This window comes from Nerophis lumbriciformis, linkage group LG28 (genome assembly GCF_033978685.3).
Source record: "Nerophis lumbriciformis linkage group LG28, RoL_Nlum_v2.1, whole genome shotgun sequence".
NCBI classification, from domain to species: Eukaryota; Metazoa; Chordata; class Actinopteri; order Syngnathiformes; family Syngnathidae; genus Nerophis; species Nerophis lumbriciformis.
The window spans coordinates 14,502,882-14,522,616 of record NC_084575.2 but is presented as its reverse complement, the minus strand read 5'-3'; the positions used below and the strand labels follow the sequence as shown (position 1 = coordinate 14,522,616).

The window sequence follows — 19,735 nt, the reverse complement described above, 5'->3', positions numbered from 1 at the left end:
GTTATGGTATTTCCGGTTCCCGAAATAGCTACAAACAAACAGAAGAAGAAGAAGCCTTTTAGTATGCCGTCTTGAGCGTCTTCCAACGATACTTAACCTGCTCGGTTGTCTGAACATAGCCAGCATTGCGCAAGTCTTCACACACTTTTTTATAAATGTCAGCGTTCCTGTGCTTTCTTCCATCTATACGCGCCATAATGTTAAGTTCTTTCAGAATGCTAAGGCAGACCGTAGTCTCCTCGTCACACCAGTAATGCTGACTTTTGCTCACCATGCTGTTTGTTTGTATTTCTCCTTCTTCTTCCGTGTTCCCATGTCTCTCCCGCCCCGCTTTTGAAGTGTCACTCGACGTAACACCGTAAACGTGATGACGTTCCGTCCGACGTCAGAGTAAATAGGTCTCGGGTGTATACATATGTGATTAAACGGTTGTGGACAGGCGTACCCCAGCAGTCCAAAACGGTTCATCTGCACATAGATTGGGGTCCGGAACGGTTGATTTCACGCGTTTACATGAGCAGTGCAAACCTTTTTCCCAAGGGAAAACTGAACAGCAGGGGACCAAAAACGTTTGGAAATGTGCGTGTAACCAGGCTCTGTGTGCAATTCTGCCACTTACTGTGCCTTCCCCGTGTTGCAGAAATAACAGCCAAGCGGAGAAGTCCATGCAGTACAATTATAAATTTGCTGCAGGAATCATTCTTTTTAAAATATATCAGGAACAAAATTAAGTAGTTACCTACTGTATCCGTGAGACAAAACATTTTTATAGCATTTTTTTGTCTGTGTGCAGAATTATAGATACAGGGTTTCATCTACTAAAGGTTTGCATTTACTAAAACCTGTGCAAACGTGAGCATGCAAAGCTGATCTAGTAAAGTTGAGCACAGAGGATTGTGTCTCTTAAGTGAGCAAAATAGAGAGTGCAATCCATTTAGTGTGTCTGTTTTCATCGAAATGCAGAAATATGCAGATCATCAGGACGCCCCTCTATATTGAGTACGTTTAGAAAAGACACGCAAACTGGCAGTTGCACAGAAATGTTTGTGAGAAAAGAGGTGATCATGCTGCAGCTTTGTCCTACGTATGCTTGTCAACATATTTAGACTGTCAAAAATAAAAAATATTAGACAAATCATTTATTTAGCAATATCATTTTCTAATGTAGCTGCTGGATGACTCAAGAAGCTGATTGAAAAAAATTAATTGATGCATTTTGGTGTCTTTTGGTGTTTTGTTAAATTACTTAGTTCTTTTTATATATATACACACACAGACATATATATATAACACATACATATATATATATATATATATATATATATATATATATATATATATATATATATATATATATATATATATATATATATATATATATATACTGGTTAAAAAATCCAAGATGGCGGCGCGCACAGACGCAGCGGCTTACGGCTCTCCATTTCAGTGCTCTTTCTTCCTTCTTTTCTTCATGTTTTTTTTCCTTTTGTGCACCACCTGTACTGCAAACACCCGGTACACCCGCCAGTCACTCTTGGATATCGGTAACTCGCACCAGATATCTGTTTCGAGCGACTTTCACCACGAGCACAACATCCCAGATGACATAGCGAGAGCACAGGGCTCTCCGTGGTTTGTTGTCCGGTCTGGGAGACGGCGCAGACGGAGGAGGGAGAGGAAGCAGAAGCGTGGCCGCAGGTCCGGCGTCTTGCTCAGGCTTAGGAAACAACCCCACAAGCCACCTCTACCGAGCCTATTCCTCTTACAACTTGCTGGAAACCGCTATGTTCGGGACTGTTGTGCTATGATTATCACCGAAACCTGGCTTCACCCGGAAATACCCGATGCTAGCATGCAGCTAGCCGGACGCACTCTGCTCCGCCGGGACAGAACTAAGGACTCCGGTAAGAGCAGAGGAGGGGGGCTCTGTATCTACGTGCATGAGAACTGGTGCAACAACGGGACAATCACTGAACAGCACTGTTGCCCGGACGTGGAGTACATGTCTGTTAGATGTCGGCCTTTTTTTCTCCCGAGAGAGCTGTCTGTTGTTATCATCACGGCTGTGTATATTCCACCGGACGCCAAAGTAAACACAGCGCTCTCTCTTCTGCTGAACACCGTCAACGAACAGCAGCGGGCCTTACCCGACGGTGTTCATATCATAGCAGGGGATTTTAATAAGGCCAATCTGAAGACTGTACTCCCTAAGTTCTACCAGCACGTGAAGTGTTCTACAAGGGGCAAGAACACCCTGGACCACGTGTATACCAACATAAAGCACGCGTACAGAGCTACACCCCTCCCCCAGCTTGGACAGTCAGACCATCTTTCCCTCCTGCTCTCTCCTACCTACACCCCCATCAGACGCCAGGCCAGGCCTATCACAAAGACTGTTATGACCTGGCCTGACGATGCACTCCCCAAACTTCAGGACTGCTTCCAACACACAGACTGGGACCTCTTCCAACAACAGGAGCTGGAGACAGCCACAGGAACGGTGCTGGACTACATAAAGTTCTGCATCGGGAATGTGACTGTGGAAAAAACCATCCGGGTTTACCCCAACAAGAAACCCTGGATGACCAGCCAGGTCCGCACACTCCTCAGGGCCCGCGACGCAGCCTTCAGGTCAGGGGACAGGACACTGTACAGTGTTGCTAGAGCCGACCTGAAGAGAGGGATTAAAAAAGCAAAGGCGGACCACAGGAGGTGCATAGAGTCCCATCTGTCCAGCAAAAACTCACGGGAGGTGTGGCGGGGCATTCATGACATCACGAACTTCAGAGGCTGCAATATGACAACTGCGGATCAGAGTGCGACACTGGCAGAGGAGCTTAACTGTTTCTTTGCCCGTTTCGAAACCCCCCAGCGACACTCATCTGCTCCAGCCCTGCCCCCGCCCCCACCGGGCTCCGGCGCCACTCCACTCACTGTACAGGAGCACAGTGTCAGACGAGTGCTCCTGGCTGTGAACCCCAGGAAGGCTACCGGACCAGACGGAGTACCTGGAAAGGTGCTCAGGACGTGCGCCCACCAGCTCGCTCCCCCCCTCACCAGGATCTTCAACCTCTCCCTGGCTCAGGCAGTCATCCCATCCTGCCTGAAGTCATCTACAATAATCCCGGTGCCGAAGAAGTCTCCCATCACCAGCCTGAATGATTACCGACCAGTGGCCCTCACTCCGGTAATCATGAAGTGCTTCGAGCGACTTGTTCTCCAGCACATCAAGGACCATATCCCTCCAGACTTCGACCCCCACCAGTTCGCATACCGGGCGAACAGGTCCACAGAGGACGCCATCGCTGTTGCTCTCCACTCTGCTCTGAACCACCTGGAGCAGCAGCAGAGCTACGTCCGGATGCTCTCTGTGGACTATAGCTCTGCCTTCAATACAATAATCCCGGACAGACTCTGCAATAAACTGGACACTCTTGGCCTCCCCCCTCTCACAAACGCCTGGATAAGGGACTTCCTAACGGACCGACCCCAGAATGTGAGACTTGGCCCGCACCTCTCATCCTCCCGCACGCTGAGCATCGGCTCCCCACAGGGCTGTGTGCTGAGCCCCCTCCTCTACTGCCTTTACACCCATGACTGCAGTCCGGCCCACAGTGACAACCTTACCGTCAAGTTCGCCGACGATACCACAGTGGTCGGGCTCATCTCCAGGGGTGACGAGGCTGCCTACAGAGAGGAGGTCCTGAAGCTGACGGCCTGGTCTTCGGAGAACAACCTCGCTCTCAACACCAGCAAGACCAGAGAGATCATCGTCGACTTCAGGAGGAGCAGCACCGACCCTGCCCCCCTCTACATCAACGGCGAGCGTGTAGAGAGGGTCCACACCTTCAGGTACCTTGGAGTCCACATCTCTAATGACTTCTCCTGGACAGTCAACACCACATCAATCATCAAGAAGGCTCAGCAGCGGCTACACTTCAATAGAGTCCTCGGGAAGTACAACCTGAAGCCTGACCTGCTGCTGACCTTCTACCGCTCGTCCATCGAGAGCCTGCTGACCTACTGTATTACGGTATGGTACGGCAGCTGCACTGCAGCAGACAGGGAGAGGCTGCAAAGAGTGGTCAAGACGGCTCAGAAGATCATCGGCCGCCCTCTCCCCTCTCTGACGGACATCTACACCTCCCGCTGCCTCAACAGAGCCAGTGCCATCATCAAAGACAGCACCCACCCTGGCTCTGACCTGTTCCACCTGCTGCCCTCTGGGAAGCGCTACAGGTGCATTAAAACCAAAACAAACAGGCTAAAGAACAGCTTCTTCCCCAGGGCCATAGCCATCCTGAACGGACTTCCCCATTGTCCCTCATAACTGCCTTCTCTTCGGTGCAATAACCCATTCCACCAACCACCCTGTTTTTGTTTTGTTTTTTCATGTATATATTCATTCACATTCACTTCTACATTTTTTATATTTCTATATATTTGCACATTGTTTTTCTTTTTCTAGCATGCACACATCGCACTGTATGGAATGGCCTCAATCTCGTTACCTTGCGTAATGACAATAAAGCTGATTCTGATTCTGATTCTGATTCTGATTAATGTCGGCTGCCTGTATCAAAAGATAGCAAAATGCCACAGATAGGAGCATGATAACAGGGATGTGCAGTAAATGAGTGTTTCCATGGTGAAAGCTGCATAGTACACGCAATATTTAAATAAGGCAGTGTGCACCAGTTATAAATTGTACACACAGTCTTAGTAGATCACACACAACACGCGCACTAATAGTACACATTATATTATAGTTTGCACAAACTGTTTAGCCTGTGGTATTTGGATTTTAATAGATCAAGTCCTTACTGTTTTACCAAGAAACTTTGGAGTATGTTAACAAGCAACTTGATTCGTTTTGGTGTAAATCCAAATCATTTTGCAGATCCATGAAGGTATTTTAATGGCACAATTCATGTGCCCTGCAATTATTTATGTTTTTGACCTTCTTCTGTCAGCGTGTGTGTGTCAATATTTTGGACAGTCAGAAATAAAACATATTAGACATATCGCCAATTCAGCAACATCATTTTATAGTTGTATAGCTGGTAGAGTACTTAAGGTCTTGAATAAAACTAATTTAATTGATGCGTTTTCGTCTCCTTTAGAATTTTTTAATGATGTTTGTTGTTTTCACATATATATTATTAAAATATTTCTTATTTAAAAAAGCTTCGAAGTATGCATTTTTTTGCGTCTTAAATGGAGTAAGCGCACTTTTGGCGGTACTCAAAGCGCTTGACACTATTTCCACATTCACCCACTGATGGTGGGAGCTGCAATGCAAGGCCCTAACCACGACCCATCATGAGCAAGTGCAACGTGTCCTGTTCAAAGACACAACACACGTGACTAGGATGGCGGAAGATGGGGATTGAACCAGGAACCCTCAGGTTGCTGGCACGGCAGCTCTATCAAACAAACTACGCCGTCCCAGTATGACCAATTGTCACATTAGAGAGAGTGCGTGGACACTCGGACTTCACACGTAGTTGTGAAAATACAAAAAAACTAACTATTAGGGAAATCATACTAGTTTAGTGCATGGAAACGTAGTGACTATAAACATCCAAGTGTAAAACATTCATGTACTGTTTAGTATCTTTCAACTTTTACATTATGGGAAGCATTGTCCTCTACAGTGGTAATTTTTTATATCAGTCTGGAAAATGTTGTTTCTTAGAAAGGTAAACTAACAATATAACTTTTAGTAATAGATGTATTGAGGATGTATCAAGTAGCTTTTTAGTTTACTCCTATTTCCTGCGTTGAACTTGTTGGTGATTCTCCCGGCCGGCTGGCTCTGTGTCGCCTTGGAAACGCTCGAAACGAAAGTGATGTGCTTCGCTTTGCAGAACGCAGACTTTCTTACCTCCGCCAAAGAGGTTATGTTTTGGCCTGGGCTTGTTTGTCTGTTTGTTAGCAACATAACTCAAATCGTTCTGGAAATATTTAATATCCAAATACAATTCATGTTATCTACGACAAGTACGAACACACTTCACTCCCTTCTTACGGCGTTCAACGTTCATTTTGCCGGTCCCGTGCTTCGCAGAGGATTCCAGGAGATGTAATTACAGACCCGGCCAACGTTAAAACGCCAAAAAAGAATTCCACTCAAGTTTTAGTTTGATCCTGTCACACGTCACGGTATTATTGAGAAGACTTTGAAACCAAAATACCGTTACATCTCTAGTAAATAGGTATATCTACAGTACAGTATATCTATCACGTGCACACATAAACCCTTCTGAGAACCAGGATCTTCTGCAGGGGACTTTGTTTTTTGATCTGTTACACATTTCGGGGAAAACAATAGCCCTGTTATGCCAAACACAAATATCCACTGCATTAAGACGCTGGTTCTCTGGAGGACATATTGTCATTTAAATACATAGTACACAAATGTACAAGACTCACTTTTACAAAAAGCGATCCCTTATTTTGTATGTGCTTTGTCCAGGGGTATACACACAAGAATGAAAGTATTCTCAGTGAGGAACTGCAATCACATTCCTCTCTCCACTTGTTCAACTGTGCTGTTGCAGTGTTGGGATCCCCCGGAGGCCTGAGTCGTGGTGAAATGAGCCTGGCGGAAGTGCAGTGTCACCTGGACAAAGAAGGAGCGTCTGACCTGGTGATTGACCTCATCATGAACACCACCAGTGACCGAGTCTTCCAAGAAAGCATCCTCCTGGCCATTGCTCTGCTCGAGGGCGGAAACACCACCATCCAGGTCGGGTAACCCTCTGTTGTATCCCACAATGCACCAGTGCAAGTGCAAATGAAGAGGGTGTGCTGTACAATACATGGTTCTTTGGTTATATGGGTCAGTGTGCCACCATAGCTGCACATGCTTTATATAGAGCAGCTTTATGTTATATTGTGTGCCATCATAGCTGCACATGCTTTATATAGAGCAGCTTTATGTTATATTGTGTGCCCTTTGATTTGGCTAATAGGCTAAAGTGACAATGTTAACCAATGCATATCTTTATGTACGGCATTTTCCTTTTTCGCTGCTCATGGTGTTACAGTCGAGATAGCGCCTTCTTTCTTTTTTGATTTTTTCTTCAAGCAAGTGTCTGTTGATACGCATCTTGTGATCAGTCTGTCCACCTCTGCGTTTGTTGTGCAATCACGGGGCTGTCATAATCAGATTACGGCGAGGAAGCCATGCGGCGGAGATAATGCTTTTGCTTCCCACGCTTGCGGCAGAACTGCGTCACATGACGGGTTTGTTACATAAAGCCAGTGTGAATGAACAATAAGGGATGTCTCAGCCTTCTAAACATTCCTGCTCCCTCGCCTTCTCTCGCCGGCCAAAACTGGGTCATGCTGGGCCTCCGGAAGTGGGACAGTGAGGAGAATAGATGGATGAAGGGGGAAACCTGAGCTCCTCTCTCCCTGCTATTCTGAAATTACATAGATACACTACTTTGTAGTCCGCAGTAAAATGTTGACCCAGTGGAAATATTAGTGTTCCTCCCGGCAATGGATAATAACCAGATGTCCGACAGTAGTTGTATCCGTAATGGGACTTTTGGTACAGACCCACTTAAAGGCACCAATTTCCCACCCGGTACATATTGAGTGAGGTTGTGTCCCGAGTATATAATTAAAAAATATGCAGCACAGTTTTTGACTGGCAGGAGAGCCAAGAAGCAGCCAGAACTCAAAAACCCTTTTCTGTTGGTAAAGTATCCTGTTTGGGCATTTCCGCATAGTAACCCAAAAAGAAACCTTGAAACTATTACAGATTATAAATACTATTTTTGGAGAATTGTATGTGTCACAACACCAAATAAATGGGATGATTGCGTGCAGAAGGATAAAGCCTAGAAATAAGCCAAATCAAATAGGGCTGCATCCATCTATTTTTTTAGTAGTCGAGTAATGTATCGATGAATTTGCACGAGTAATCGTCTAAAACACGTTTATCGCCTCAATCCTTCTTTTTGAGAAAAAAGTTTAAATAAACAAGGATTTTTCTGATTACCTTTTTTCTTATCAAGCGATTAATATTACAATTGCACTTTCAAGTTAAAGTTAAAGTACCACTGATAGTCACACACACACTAGGTGTGGTGAAATTACCCTCTGCATTTGACCCATCCCCTTGTTCCACCCCCTGGGAGGTGAGGGGAATCGTTTTGGTGATTTAACTCCTAATTCCAACCCTTGATGCTGAGTGCCAAGCAGGGAGGTGATGGGTCCCATTTTTATAGTCTTTGGTATGACTCGAACGGGGTTTGAACTCACGACCTACCGATCTCAGGGCAGACACTTTCAACGACAAGGCCACTGAGCAGGCTATTTATATTGTATTTTATAAACTAAACCAAACTAAACAAAAAGGCTCTCTGACAAAGTATGATTAAAACCTTTTTTTTTTTTAATTTGACACTTAATATTAACTGTTGAATAATAAGAAAACACATTTTGTAAACTTAATATATGCATTACAATTGAGTGGCAAACATCCATCCCATCCATCCATTTTCTACCGCTTAGTCCCTTTTTGGGGTCGCGGGGGGCGCTGGAGCCTATCTCAGCTACAATCGGGCGGAAGGCGGGGTACACCCTGGACAAGTCGCCACCTCATCGCAGGAGTGGCAAACAAATGTTTGAAATTATCGCAAAACTTTTGACAGCTTCTCTCGTTTTCTTTGGGCCCTTTTTTCTCTTTCCCTCTCGTCATTGTTTTTCTTTGAACCATTCCTCGCTCTTTTTGGAGCAGTCTTGCGTATTTAAGTTCTGGGCACTCATGCGGTATACATTTTCATTTGTTAAACTCAGAAAAAGAATAATTGAAGCAATAAAAAACAAATCAAAGATTTTTTCTAATTGAATTAATAAATGAATCTAAAAAAACCCATCTGATTAACTTTCTCCTAATGGGAAAAGACGGAAAAATATATATTATTGAAGAATTACCTGACAGTAGTATTCAGTTGCATCTGAAAAATATTAAAGCAAAGCAATATCATGTTCTGCACTTTGTTCCCACTTCCTGTACCCAAAACGATCACAATGATCACAAAATTCCCGAATATGTTTGTTTTTTCTCTTTCAAGAATAGAGCCAACTGGAAAAATAAGTAAACCTTTTGACCTCTGGGGCTGAGCACCAGTCAGTACGTTTGTATCTTGTTCTCTCGTAACACAGTTAACTATTTACTTGTGGCCTTCAGCGCTAACAGAAATAAACCACATGCACGCAGTCCCTTTTGCAAATGTGCCCTATGCAAAGTTGTAGATTTTAATACCAGGACGGTTTAAATTTGTTTTGACACATTCCAGCTTTAATAACATTTCTATGATGGTTAATTGTGTAGATCCGTGACAAATTGATGGACTGTCTAGTCGGCCATCTGGCAACAACAAGCACTTTGCAGTTTGTATATAACAGTGTTTTTTTTGCTTTTTTTGTGTTTTTTTGGGGGGGGGTGGGCGGGGGGGTAATTCACATTGTGCTGTCATTGTGGCAAGATGATGACATAAGTGACAGATCCCAAAAGGAGGGGAAGGCAGCAGCTCCGTTTGGTTTGCATGTGGCGCTGCCTGACGAGAGAAGGAGGGGGGAGGGCCAGGGAGCGCAAGTATAAATAGCTGTTACATAACATCCCTTTGTTGACGCCAAGTTGCGGAGCGGAAGGAGAGAAAGGGAAGCGCTATGACCTTGTTTTTCAGCAGAGTCCGCCTCCACCTCGCCCCTCTCCTCTCTGTCTCATTCCAATCAGTGTTTGTCGCCATGGATACAGACAGGCTGTGTTTACCCAACACAACAGAAGGTGGGGGCGGGGGGGTATGCTCGTCCTTCTCCTCGCTTTCTTTCTCTTTCTCTCTCTCTTTTGCAGCATCATTTTCTGCTATTAGATTTTCTCCATCCTCTCCTTGACCATTATGTCACTCCATCTATCACGTCATCCCCTCATCAGGCCAGTCTTGATTACCAGAAAACAGATAGCGGTTGTGTAAGAGTTGTCATCGCAGTGCGGTTTGGGTGTAGAAGTCCATGTTGGCGCTTCTGGTGTTTGTCACACGGCTTCCATCTTTTCCCTCAATTAAAAGAACAGCTCCTGCAGGTGAAAGCCATTGGTGTGATACAGTCATAACTCTCCAATGACAGATGTATTCCCCTCCAGTCACCATCTGTCAAACTAAATTCACCTCCCAACGGTGAAACCCAATAGCGAGGCTAATGCGCAGACTGAAATATGTCGTGCCAACATGGTGCCGATCCCAAGAGCGTGTGCCCAGCTGCACGCTGGGATGGATTTCTGCTGTGACGGTAACACATCATAAGCAGCTAAATGCAAATTTCGGTTGCATATTTTCGGTAGAAAATTTCGTCTTCAGGAGGGATTTGTGTGACACGTGGGTGTGTTCTTGAAACGCAGGCATGTGCCTGTTGCCAGAGGCAGCTGACCTACTTTTGTGAATGTTTGTAAAAGTCAGTGGACGTGGAAGAAGTTGTGTGTGCTTGTGCTGGAAAGCGTGTGTGTGTGTGTGTGTGTGTGTGTGTGTGTGTGTGTGTGTGTGCGACTTATGTAATGGTAGAAAGGGAGGAGGGGAGCTCCAACTGCGGGTGCTCCTCTCCCTGCACACACTCGTTCAGTCGATGCATGTTATTGCATACTGACTGCCTCACACACACTTTTTATTAAATGTTACTTAACAAGCTGCATTACAAACACGAAACTTGGCATGATGGCTGACACTACCTCATCACTCTCCCCCATCCTACAGCAAGCAGACTAAAGCGAGTTGGCTCACTGGCCTGGCGAATATCATTCATCAGCGATCGCTTTGGATAATTTTTCTTTTGACTGGTCTTTATTAACGTATTGTGGAGGGAGCGAGCGTGCTGAGTTTTGACTTGATGGATTGTTTTCATTGCTTTTGTTCTTTCCTATTCAAAGGTCAATTGTCCTTCCGAGACCTACCATGAAGAACAGCTGAAAGACCACTTAAAGTTGCTTTAGAAGACACTACGGCCCCTTCTACACTAAGCCGGCTAAGGTTATACAGGCTACATCTCACCTAACCTTATCCCTGTCCACACACACACAATGCCGTCGTTTAAGACCCCCCTCCGACCGGCGCAACGCAACCTAGTACGCATGTGCGGAAAATGCGCACATCATAGTCACCTCCAATGTTGTTGCTTTGTGTGCAAGTTCTTGAATTAAATTTAACTTATCTAAGGGGTCTAAATTTATCACAGGAAGGCGTGGCTTGGTTGGTAGAGCGGCCTTGCCAACAACTTGAGGGTTCCTGGTTCGATCCCCAGCTTCCGCCATCCTAGTCACGTTCGTTGTGTCCTTGAGCAAGACACGTCACCCTTGCTCCTGATGGGTCGTGGTTAGGGCCTTGCATGGCAGCTCCCGCCATCAGTGTGTGAATGTGTTTGTGAATGGGTGAATGGGGAAATAGTGTCAAAGTGCTTTGTGTACCTTGAAGGTAGAAAAACGCTATACAAGTATAACCCATTTACATTAACCTACCTTGTGTATGAAATGTGCTATATAAATAAAACTGCCTAATGATAAAAATAATAACTAAAAAAAGCATTTAAATAGCACAGAGACCTAATAGTCTCCCGATAGTAGGCAAAGCAAGTTTATTTACAGAGCACAATTGGTACTGAAGGCAAAAAACAATTATGAAATTAATTAAATTTTAATCAAAGAGTTTAGATCAAATATGTTCAGTTGTCATATGCACAGTTAAATAAAAGTGTTTTCAGCCTAGGTTTGAGCATTGCCAACGTTGAGGCAAGTATTACATCTACTGTCAGACTGTTCCAGATTTTGGGAGCATAAAATTAAATGCTGCATCACCAAGTCTGATAAAGTGAAGTATCCAGACAGTGATCAGGATCACCCCCAAAATGTAATCACTTGTCACTTAATCACTTGTTCATTATCCCATTTGTGACATTTCCTGACAGTTTCATTTATATCTACCCATCACTATGGCAAAATAAGATCAACAGAGTGAAGCCTCTTTCAGTTACCACTGTCTTTGTCTCTGTGGGCGGAGGCGGGGCCGCTAACCTACACATACACAGAAGTTCAGCTTTGTAACATTGTCGTATTGTAGTAGAAATTATCCGGAACACCCCCAAAATCTAATCAGATATTGCTTATCACATTTTGGACATTTCCTGAAAGTTCTATTAATACCCACCCAAAAACCATTGCTCAATAATTGATAAATAGACACACCCTGGTGAGTACATAAACTCCCGGCAGAGGTAATAATGATAGTAATGATAATAAACAGTGCCATTTCTTGTAAGCACTGAGCCATGTGTGTGTGCATGTGTGAAAAAATCATCTCAGAAAATTTTGGTTCACATTTTTTCCAGAATCGTGCAGCCCTTCTGTGAGTTGTAGGCAGTCCCTCACTCTGTCATCAGAGTTGTTTATTGGGCGACGGGCGGCCTGGCTCAGCAACTCTCTACCCCGCCTCCCTCCTTAGTCTGCTGTCTGCTCATCCCTGAGTGTTGATGGTGCGTACGTGCAGGAGAGCTGCCGCTTAGTGGTGGAGGCCCGGGGTGGGGCATGAGCCTGTGGAATCTGCTTCAGGGCACAAGCACACAGTTATGTCATTGTTTAAGTGGCTCCAGAAGATGTTTGACCACAAAATTATGCATTAAGTTGTCCTAATAAGAGCTTTGCCTTCTCCTGTTTGGCTCATTAAGTGTTCATATTTACCAGATTGTGTTTTTTAATGTGTTAACACACCACACAAGGTCAGTTGATAAAGACATATAAAGCTTGTTTTTTCTGTGTGTTCACATTTTGCGTTTTTAGTAGCCCAGTTTTGCATGGAACCTGGAAAGACAGGTGATTACATAACAGCCCTCACTGGCCCAGATACAGTTTTCTGTGTGTCCAATGCTTGTTTCCTCTCCTTCAGTCATCTGCTTTTCTTCACCTTTTTTTTCTCTCTCCAAGTTTCCTATTCCCTCTGTCTTTCATTTTGTTTCCGGACTGTTTCAAACCGATCTCTGTTTCTGTGTAAGTAGACTAGGCCTCTCCCTCTCACGTCATTTCTCACCCTGTTTGTGTGGTGAGTTGGCCTCTGCTGGGTGAGGCCTTTGCAAAGTGTTCTGCAGATAAGAGCTGTTACATAATCAAAACAACAGCCCGGTAAGCCGGCACACACTGTATGTGAAGCAAAAAGTGCCCTAATCCTGCATGACCCCGTTTCTGAGCAATAAGTAAATTAAACGCTCACGCCTCCCTAGATCCAGACTTGCTCCACTAAAGTTGCATAAGGTGAATGTACATTTAGGACTATTTTATCAATGGTCATAAATAAACCAATTATAACACTGTGTGTTCTCGTTAAGTTTTTAGACAGGGGTACCTCAACTCACAAGTAATTTGAGATGACAGCTGTCACTCAGCTTTTTGTTGCGAGCATACCTTGAGCATACTTTGCATTACGAAACACACATTTCAAAAAAAGATTGAGAAGCTGCAGATGCTGTATTTCAGTTTGTTCTGTCTAGTCCGAACTTAACAAACTGGACAGTCGAGCGTTACCTTTAGTACACTAACATACACAACGCTTGTTGATATCTAATTTTTTTGGTTGGTTATTCAAATACGTCCGTGTGGAACATAAACAACAATGGCCTAGTTTCCTCTGTTTGTTTTTACTATGCAGTGCAACAGTAAAAACAATTTCTGTTTGGTTCTTCGTAAATGAAAGTACCCATTGGCCAATATTTGAACTTCATTGTCCCGTTTCCATCTCTACTGAACAATAGTGGAACACTGCATTTTTTTGGTATTTAGTTGTTTTTGTCTATGTACGTATTTCTAAAGGTCCCCAGGCAGGAAATTGATTATATTGCGAGGCAGTTACACTTCCTGTCCCTCATCCAATATGTTCCATGTATCATACAGAAAGTTCCGTACCATCAGATTACATACAATTAAACCCTTTGTAAATATTACTTTAAGAAAATCAAAATCTCATGCTCGACGAGATTGTATAATCTATTTACCTGAGATCTATCTCAATGTTTCATTTTGTGCCTATTTTATTCTTGTCTGTAAATTCAGACTTTTGCTTTAAAATGCTGTCTGTCCTACATTATCGTTCAATATTACTTAACTACAAAATTTCCATTCCTATGTATTTAAGTGAGTGACAGAAACAAAAGAAAAATGTTCTAACAATTTTAACCGTTTATTTGTATTATGTGTCCAGCGTTCGTTCTTTTGCCGACTGACAGAAGACAAAAAGTCTGAAAAGTTCTTCCGAGTTTTCTACGACCGCATGAAGCTGGCCCAGTTGGAAATCAAAGCTACAGTGACGGTAAATACCAGCGACCTTGGGAACCGAAAGAGAGATTATGACAGCCAGGACAAAGATACCCCTGTCCACAAAAAAGGTTTGTGGTCACCAGTAGTTAGATTTAAGGACCGATAAGACTTGTCCCACTTCTATTTTTGAAATGTGTAACTTACTTTTAAATGATAAATGGGTTATACTTGTATAGCGCTTTTCTACCTTCAAGGTACTCAAAGCGCTCTGACAGTATTACCACATTCACCCATTAACACACACATTCACACACTGATGGCGGAGCTGCCATGCAAGGCAGCTAACCAGCAGCCATCAGGAGCAAGGGTGAAGTGTCTTGCCCAAAGACACAACGGACGTGACTAGGATGGTAGAAGGTGGAGATTGAACCCCAGTAACCAGCAACACTCCGATTGCTGGCACGGCCACTCTACCAACTTCGCCACGCCGTCCCCACTTTTAGGCTCCTGCAGTAAATTAAAATAAATTTCAGTGAATACACTTTTCAATTGCTGTTATTTACTATTTATAACCAGTGTTGGGACTAACGCGTTACAAAGTAATGCGTTACTGTAACGCCGTTAGTTTCGGCGGTAACTAGTAATCTAACGCGTTATTTTTTTTCATTCAGTAATTTAGTTACCGTTACTACATGATGCGTTACTGCGTTATTTTACGTTACTTTTGATGTAGTATCGGCTAGAAACAGAAGCGCTGCGGTGTCGTTCTTCTGAATCTTCCTCTGTCACAAGCCGGAGAGAAGAAAAGAGGCGCGGTCTATGTGTGTGTGTGTGTGGGTGTGGGGAGGGGATGACGCACACAAGTGATCCGCGGTTTGATATCCATCCATCCATCCATCCATTTTCTACCGCTTATTCCCTTTGGGGTCGCGGGGGGCGCTGGAGCCTATCTCAGCTACAATCGGGCGGAAGGCGGGGTACATGAAACAAAAAAAAAAGTTGTTGGCACGTTCAGTCCACACACAGCGTAGTCATGGCGAGCGGAGTAACGGAGGAGCTTGAACGCCCCCGCCATTGAATCGGTGTGCTTATAAGTGCAGACTCGGTTGTGCAAAACGAGGGTTTTAAACACATGCTGAACGTGCTTGAACCACGTTACGACATCCCGTCGCGCACCCACTTCAGCAATAAGATTGTGCCAGATCTTTATGAGCAGGAGAAGAAAAAAGTTGTGGATGAACTATCCCGAGCATCAGCTGTTGCGCTCATGACAGACGGGTGGACGTCCAGCGGAACTATAAGCGCTCACTTCATCACAGCAGACTGGGAGATGAGAAGACACGCCCCCTCTACGAGAGTCACCTTGCGCAGGTACTGACACAAGCAGTGGAGGAATGGAAGATAAAGATATCCCAGTCACACGTGATAATGCCAAAAATCAAATAATTACAGAGAATGAGGCAGGACTGGGACCACAGATAGGTGCTTTGCACATGTAGTGAATTTGGCATCACAGAAGGGAATCTCAGTCAATAGGATGGAGCGCCTCTTTGGGAGGATCAGGAAGGTTTCTTACTTCCACCCAAGCACAACAGCTGCTCATGTGCTTAAGACAAAGCAAGAAATGCTAAAGCTGCCTGCTCATGCATGATGTCCCAACGAGGTGGAACTCCACTTATGATATGTTGGAGCAGCAGGCAGCTATATACTCTGCATTGACCCACAACACCCTGAAGACAAATGTCACCCTGTCTGATGATGATGTGAGAGTGGCAGGTGAGGTCCTCCAGGTGCTTAAACCCCTCAAAAGTGTTCCATCTCTACTGAGCACTGAAACTTCACCATCTGTGTCAATGATCCTGCCACTGAAAACAAGGATTCTACAATCCATGGCTCCAAGTGTGGAAGACAGCAGCATCACTCCAGATGTCAGGCTTTATTTCACTACCTATGTTTCAAGGAAGATGATGTGCCTTCTTATGTTGCACTTTAACTTGTTTTTTATTCATGGTCATTGGTCCAAGTTTAAAGAAAGGAGGAATGCCTTTTTATGTTGCACTGTTTTTCATTAATTATGTTAAAAGGAAAATAAAAATGTATGTCAAGTTGATCAACAGATTGTATTATTCTCCAGTGCAATAACAGTACTGAAATGAAGGCAAAAAGGGCATTAATGGGAGCTTTAAAAAAAAAAGAAGAAAAAAAGAAGTAACTAAATAGTTACATTTCACAGTAACGCATTACTTTTTGGTGTAAGTAACTGAGTTAGTAACTGAGTTACTTTTGAAATAAAGTAACTAGTAACTGTAACTAGTTACTGGTTTTCAGTAACTAATCCAACACTGTTTATAACGCATCAAATTTGTTTTAAAAAGAGGTACAATGTCATAACCTGAAGCTAACAAAGCCAAGTTAATTGATGCTAAATGCTAACAAACCAACTTTTTGTTTGAAAAAAAATCATTGTCAAATTGTTTTCATACAAGGTCTGTCAAACTTAGTTTTACCTCATGCGGTTAATCACAAAACATTATAGCATAAATCATGTTTAAACGCAGCTTAATCACACAATTTATTTTGACTGTATGACTTTCTGACAATAAAATTGCACTTGTGTGAAAATATTGGGGTCTTTTTTGAAGTTAATTTAAATTATATGCACCCAAATAATTTACTGCGATTTTAACTGTTACTCATCAAAATTCAAAATTGTGATTAATCTGATAACTAAAAAAAATCGTTTGACAGCAGGACTTTTAATGCATCAAGGTTTGTTCATGCACTGCACATAAGCACAAACACTAAAGTTAGCACCAATGCTAGAACTAGCACACCATGAAATGTGTCCAGGCTGGCTGTAATAAATGGTTGTCGGGTTTCTAAGTGGGCAGCACGGTGGAAGAGGGGTTAGTGCGTCTGCCTCACAATACGAAGGTCCTGAGTAGTCTTGGGTTCAATCCTGGGCTCGGGATCTTTCTGTGGGGAGTTTGCATGTTCTCCCCGTGACTGCGTGGGTTCCCTCCGGGTACTCCGGCTTCCTCCCACCTCCAAAAACATGCACTTGGGGATAGGTTGATTGGCAACACTAAATTGGCCCTAGTGTGTGAATGTGAGTGTGAATGTTGTCTGTCTATCTGTGTTGGCCCTGCGATGAGGTGGCGACTTGTCCAGGGTGTACCCCGCCTTCCGCCCGATTGTAGCTGAGATAGACTCCAGCGCCCCCCGCGACCCCAAAGGGAATAAGCGGTAGAAAATGGATGGATGGATGGGTTTCTAAGTTGGACATGGATTGAATGGCCCGCTATTTCCTTATTACATGTCAAAATGATTTTAAGCTGTTAGTTTTACATCAAATGATCATACATTGTGTTGGCAAACCCACTGCAAAAAGCTTTGAATCAGAATCAGAATCATTGGCCAAGTATGTTTAACACACAAAGAATTTAACATGGTTGACTGTGCACTCTGTTCAATGTGAGAAGAAACCAAAATGCTTACATTTGTGTGTGTTCAGCAAGAGAATCAGCGGTCGTCATGACAGAGGAAGTGCGAGAGCAACTCGTGGAGGCCTCGTCTGTTACCAAGAAGGCTTTTAACTCTTATCGGCGTGAAGCTGACCCAGAGGACCACTTCACCACAGCAGATGGCCAGCCAAGCGCCGGGGACAAGAATCAGGACGATGGAGAGATGAGCTACGTCATCATTATCATGCAGCCCATCCTTCGCTTCCTGCAGCTACTCTGCGAGAATCACAACCGTGACTTGCAGGTTGGTCTGGTCGAGCCAAGTGGTGCACTTGATGAGTTTTACATTTGGCTTTCACTCTTTGCTGCTTTTAATGGGCGTGATGTTCACCTTGGTTACTCTGTACGCGTGTTTAATAATGGTATTCTGAAGGCATTACACAAGACTGTTTCATGACGAGATAATAATGATAGTCTGTATCAGCTTCTACTTGTGTTGTGATTGATGATCACAAGGTGTTTTTATCTCTTGCTGTTACTCAAAACTGCTTTAAGGGGGTCATATGTTTTTTTTTAATGGTGTTTTTTTGGTCAAAATGTTGCATAGATTATGTCTCTTCAGGATGTGCCGTTTTGTGGGCGGTCTTGTTTACGTGGCTCCACTTCGACAGCGTCTTCTCCCCGTCAGCCATTGTAGTCTTTAGCATTTCTATATGGAGTCTACTGACCATTATAAGTTTGAACTTGGCTTGTACGGTATACCGGTATTAGTATAGTACTTCGATACTAATTAATCATATTCGGTACTATACTGCCTCTGAAAAGTACCGGTAAGCAGATATTAACAGTAAATTAACAAGTACATTAATAATTCATTTTTACCACTTGTCCTTAATCATTTTGACAAAATAATAGAATGGAAAATGACACTATGTTAGTGCATATGTCAGCAGCTAAATTAGGAGCCTTTGTTTGCTTACTTACTAATAAAAGACAAGTTGATTTGTATGTTCACTATTTTATTTATCACTTCCAAAAAGAAACATATGTTTGATGTACCCTAAGATTTTTTGTTAAAGTAAAGGAATTAATCAATTTTTTTGTGGTACCCTTTATTTAGAAAAGTACCGAAAAGTATCGAAATAATTTTGCTACCGGTACCAAAGTATTGGTATCGGGACAACACTAGTTTGAACTATTCGCTACTTTGTATTAGAAATGTCAACAGCGGAGGATGAATGTGCATTTACGAGCCAGTCTGCCCCACAACAAGGGGATAGAGACTACAGTGCAGACTGCAATGGCGGAATTGCGCAAAGCACTTGGGTGAATTTCTACCGTATATAGATATACCTGCTGACTTCACACTTGGGAAAAACCTCACAAATTGTGCAAATTCCAAACAGCTCGTTTGGAGGAAGTATGAAAGAAGGCAAGATTTTTTTATAAATATATCCGCCATGTCTCCATGGTTTAACTTCAAATTTTCAGGATTTATGTAGATCCCAAATACACAAAAACAGGTACCAAAAACACTTGGTTTTGGTTGAGTCCCCTTTAAGACTCTCTACAGAAAGGGGATTTATGGCTGAAATGCCTAAAAAAAAACAGTACGTAAAAGTGAAAGCACCATTTGGAGAGGAGCATGGCTTTAGGCTCTTTTGAAAGCCAACAAGCGGAATTGTTCTCCCAACAGCTACAATTTGATCAAATGTTACTGACACTGACAAATAAGAGTTTGAATATACTGAAAATATATATATTCTGTGCTCCTACTTCTTTGTCAGAAACCTTCAAAATAACTAAATTGGAGCTATATACAAAAGTGCCACAATTTTGGTTCATAGCTAATCTAATCTTCAAATACAACAAAACTTCAGTATTTTACAAAAGTTTTTTTTTTAAATGATTATCAAGCAGGGCAGCACGGTGGAATAGGGGTTAGTGCTTGTGCCTCACAATACGA

At 43.3% G+C, this 19,735-nt stretch overlaps 1 protein-coding gene across 11 annotated transcripts in view; it reads left to right on the top strand.

The window, feature by feature from the left end:
* The window catches only part of LOC133570882 (inositol 1,4,5-trisphosphate-gated calcium channel ITPR1), a 185,612-nt gene that overhangs the window by 112,866 nt on the left and 53,011 nt on the right, over nt 1-19,735 (top strand). For all 11 annotated transcript variants that reach the window (XR_009810255.1, XM_061923669.1, XM_061923664.1 and 8 more), the window contains 3 exons: nt 6,564-6,751; nt 14,250-14,433; nt 17,820-18,073. Coding sequence is in view for 10 of the 11 variants with exons in the window: in XM_061923669.1 (XP_061779653.1) it covers nt 6,564-6,751; nt 14,250-14,433; nt 17,820-18,073 (626 nt within the window). In the remaining variant the exon portion in view is untranslated. The remainder of the gene's footprint in view (nt 1-6,563; nt 6,752-14,249; nt 14,434-17,819; nt 18,074-19,735) is intronic.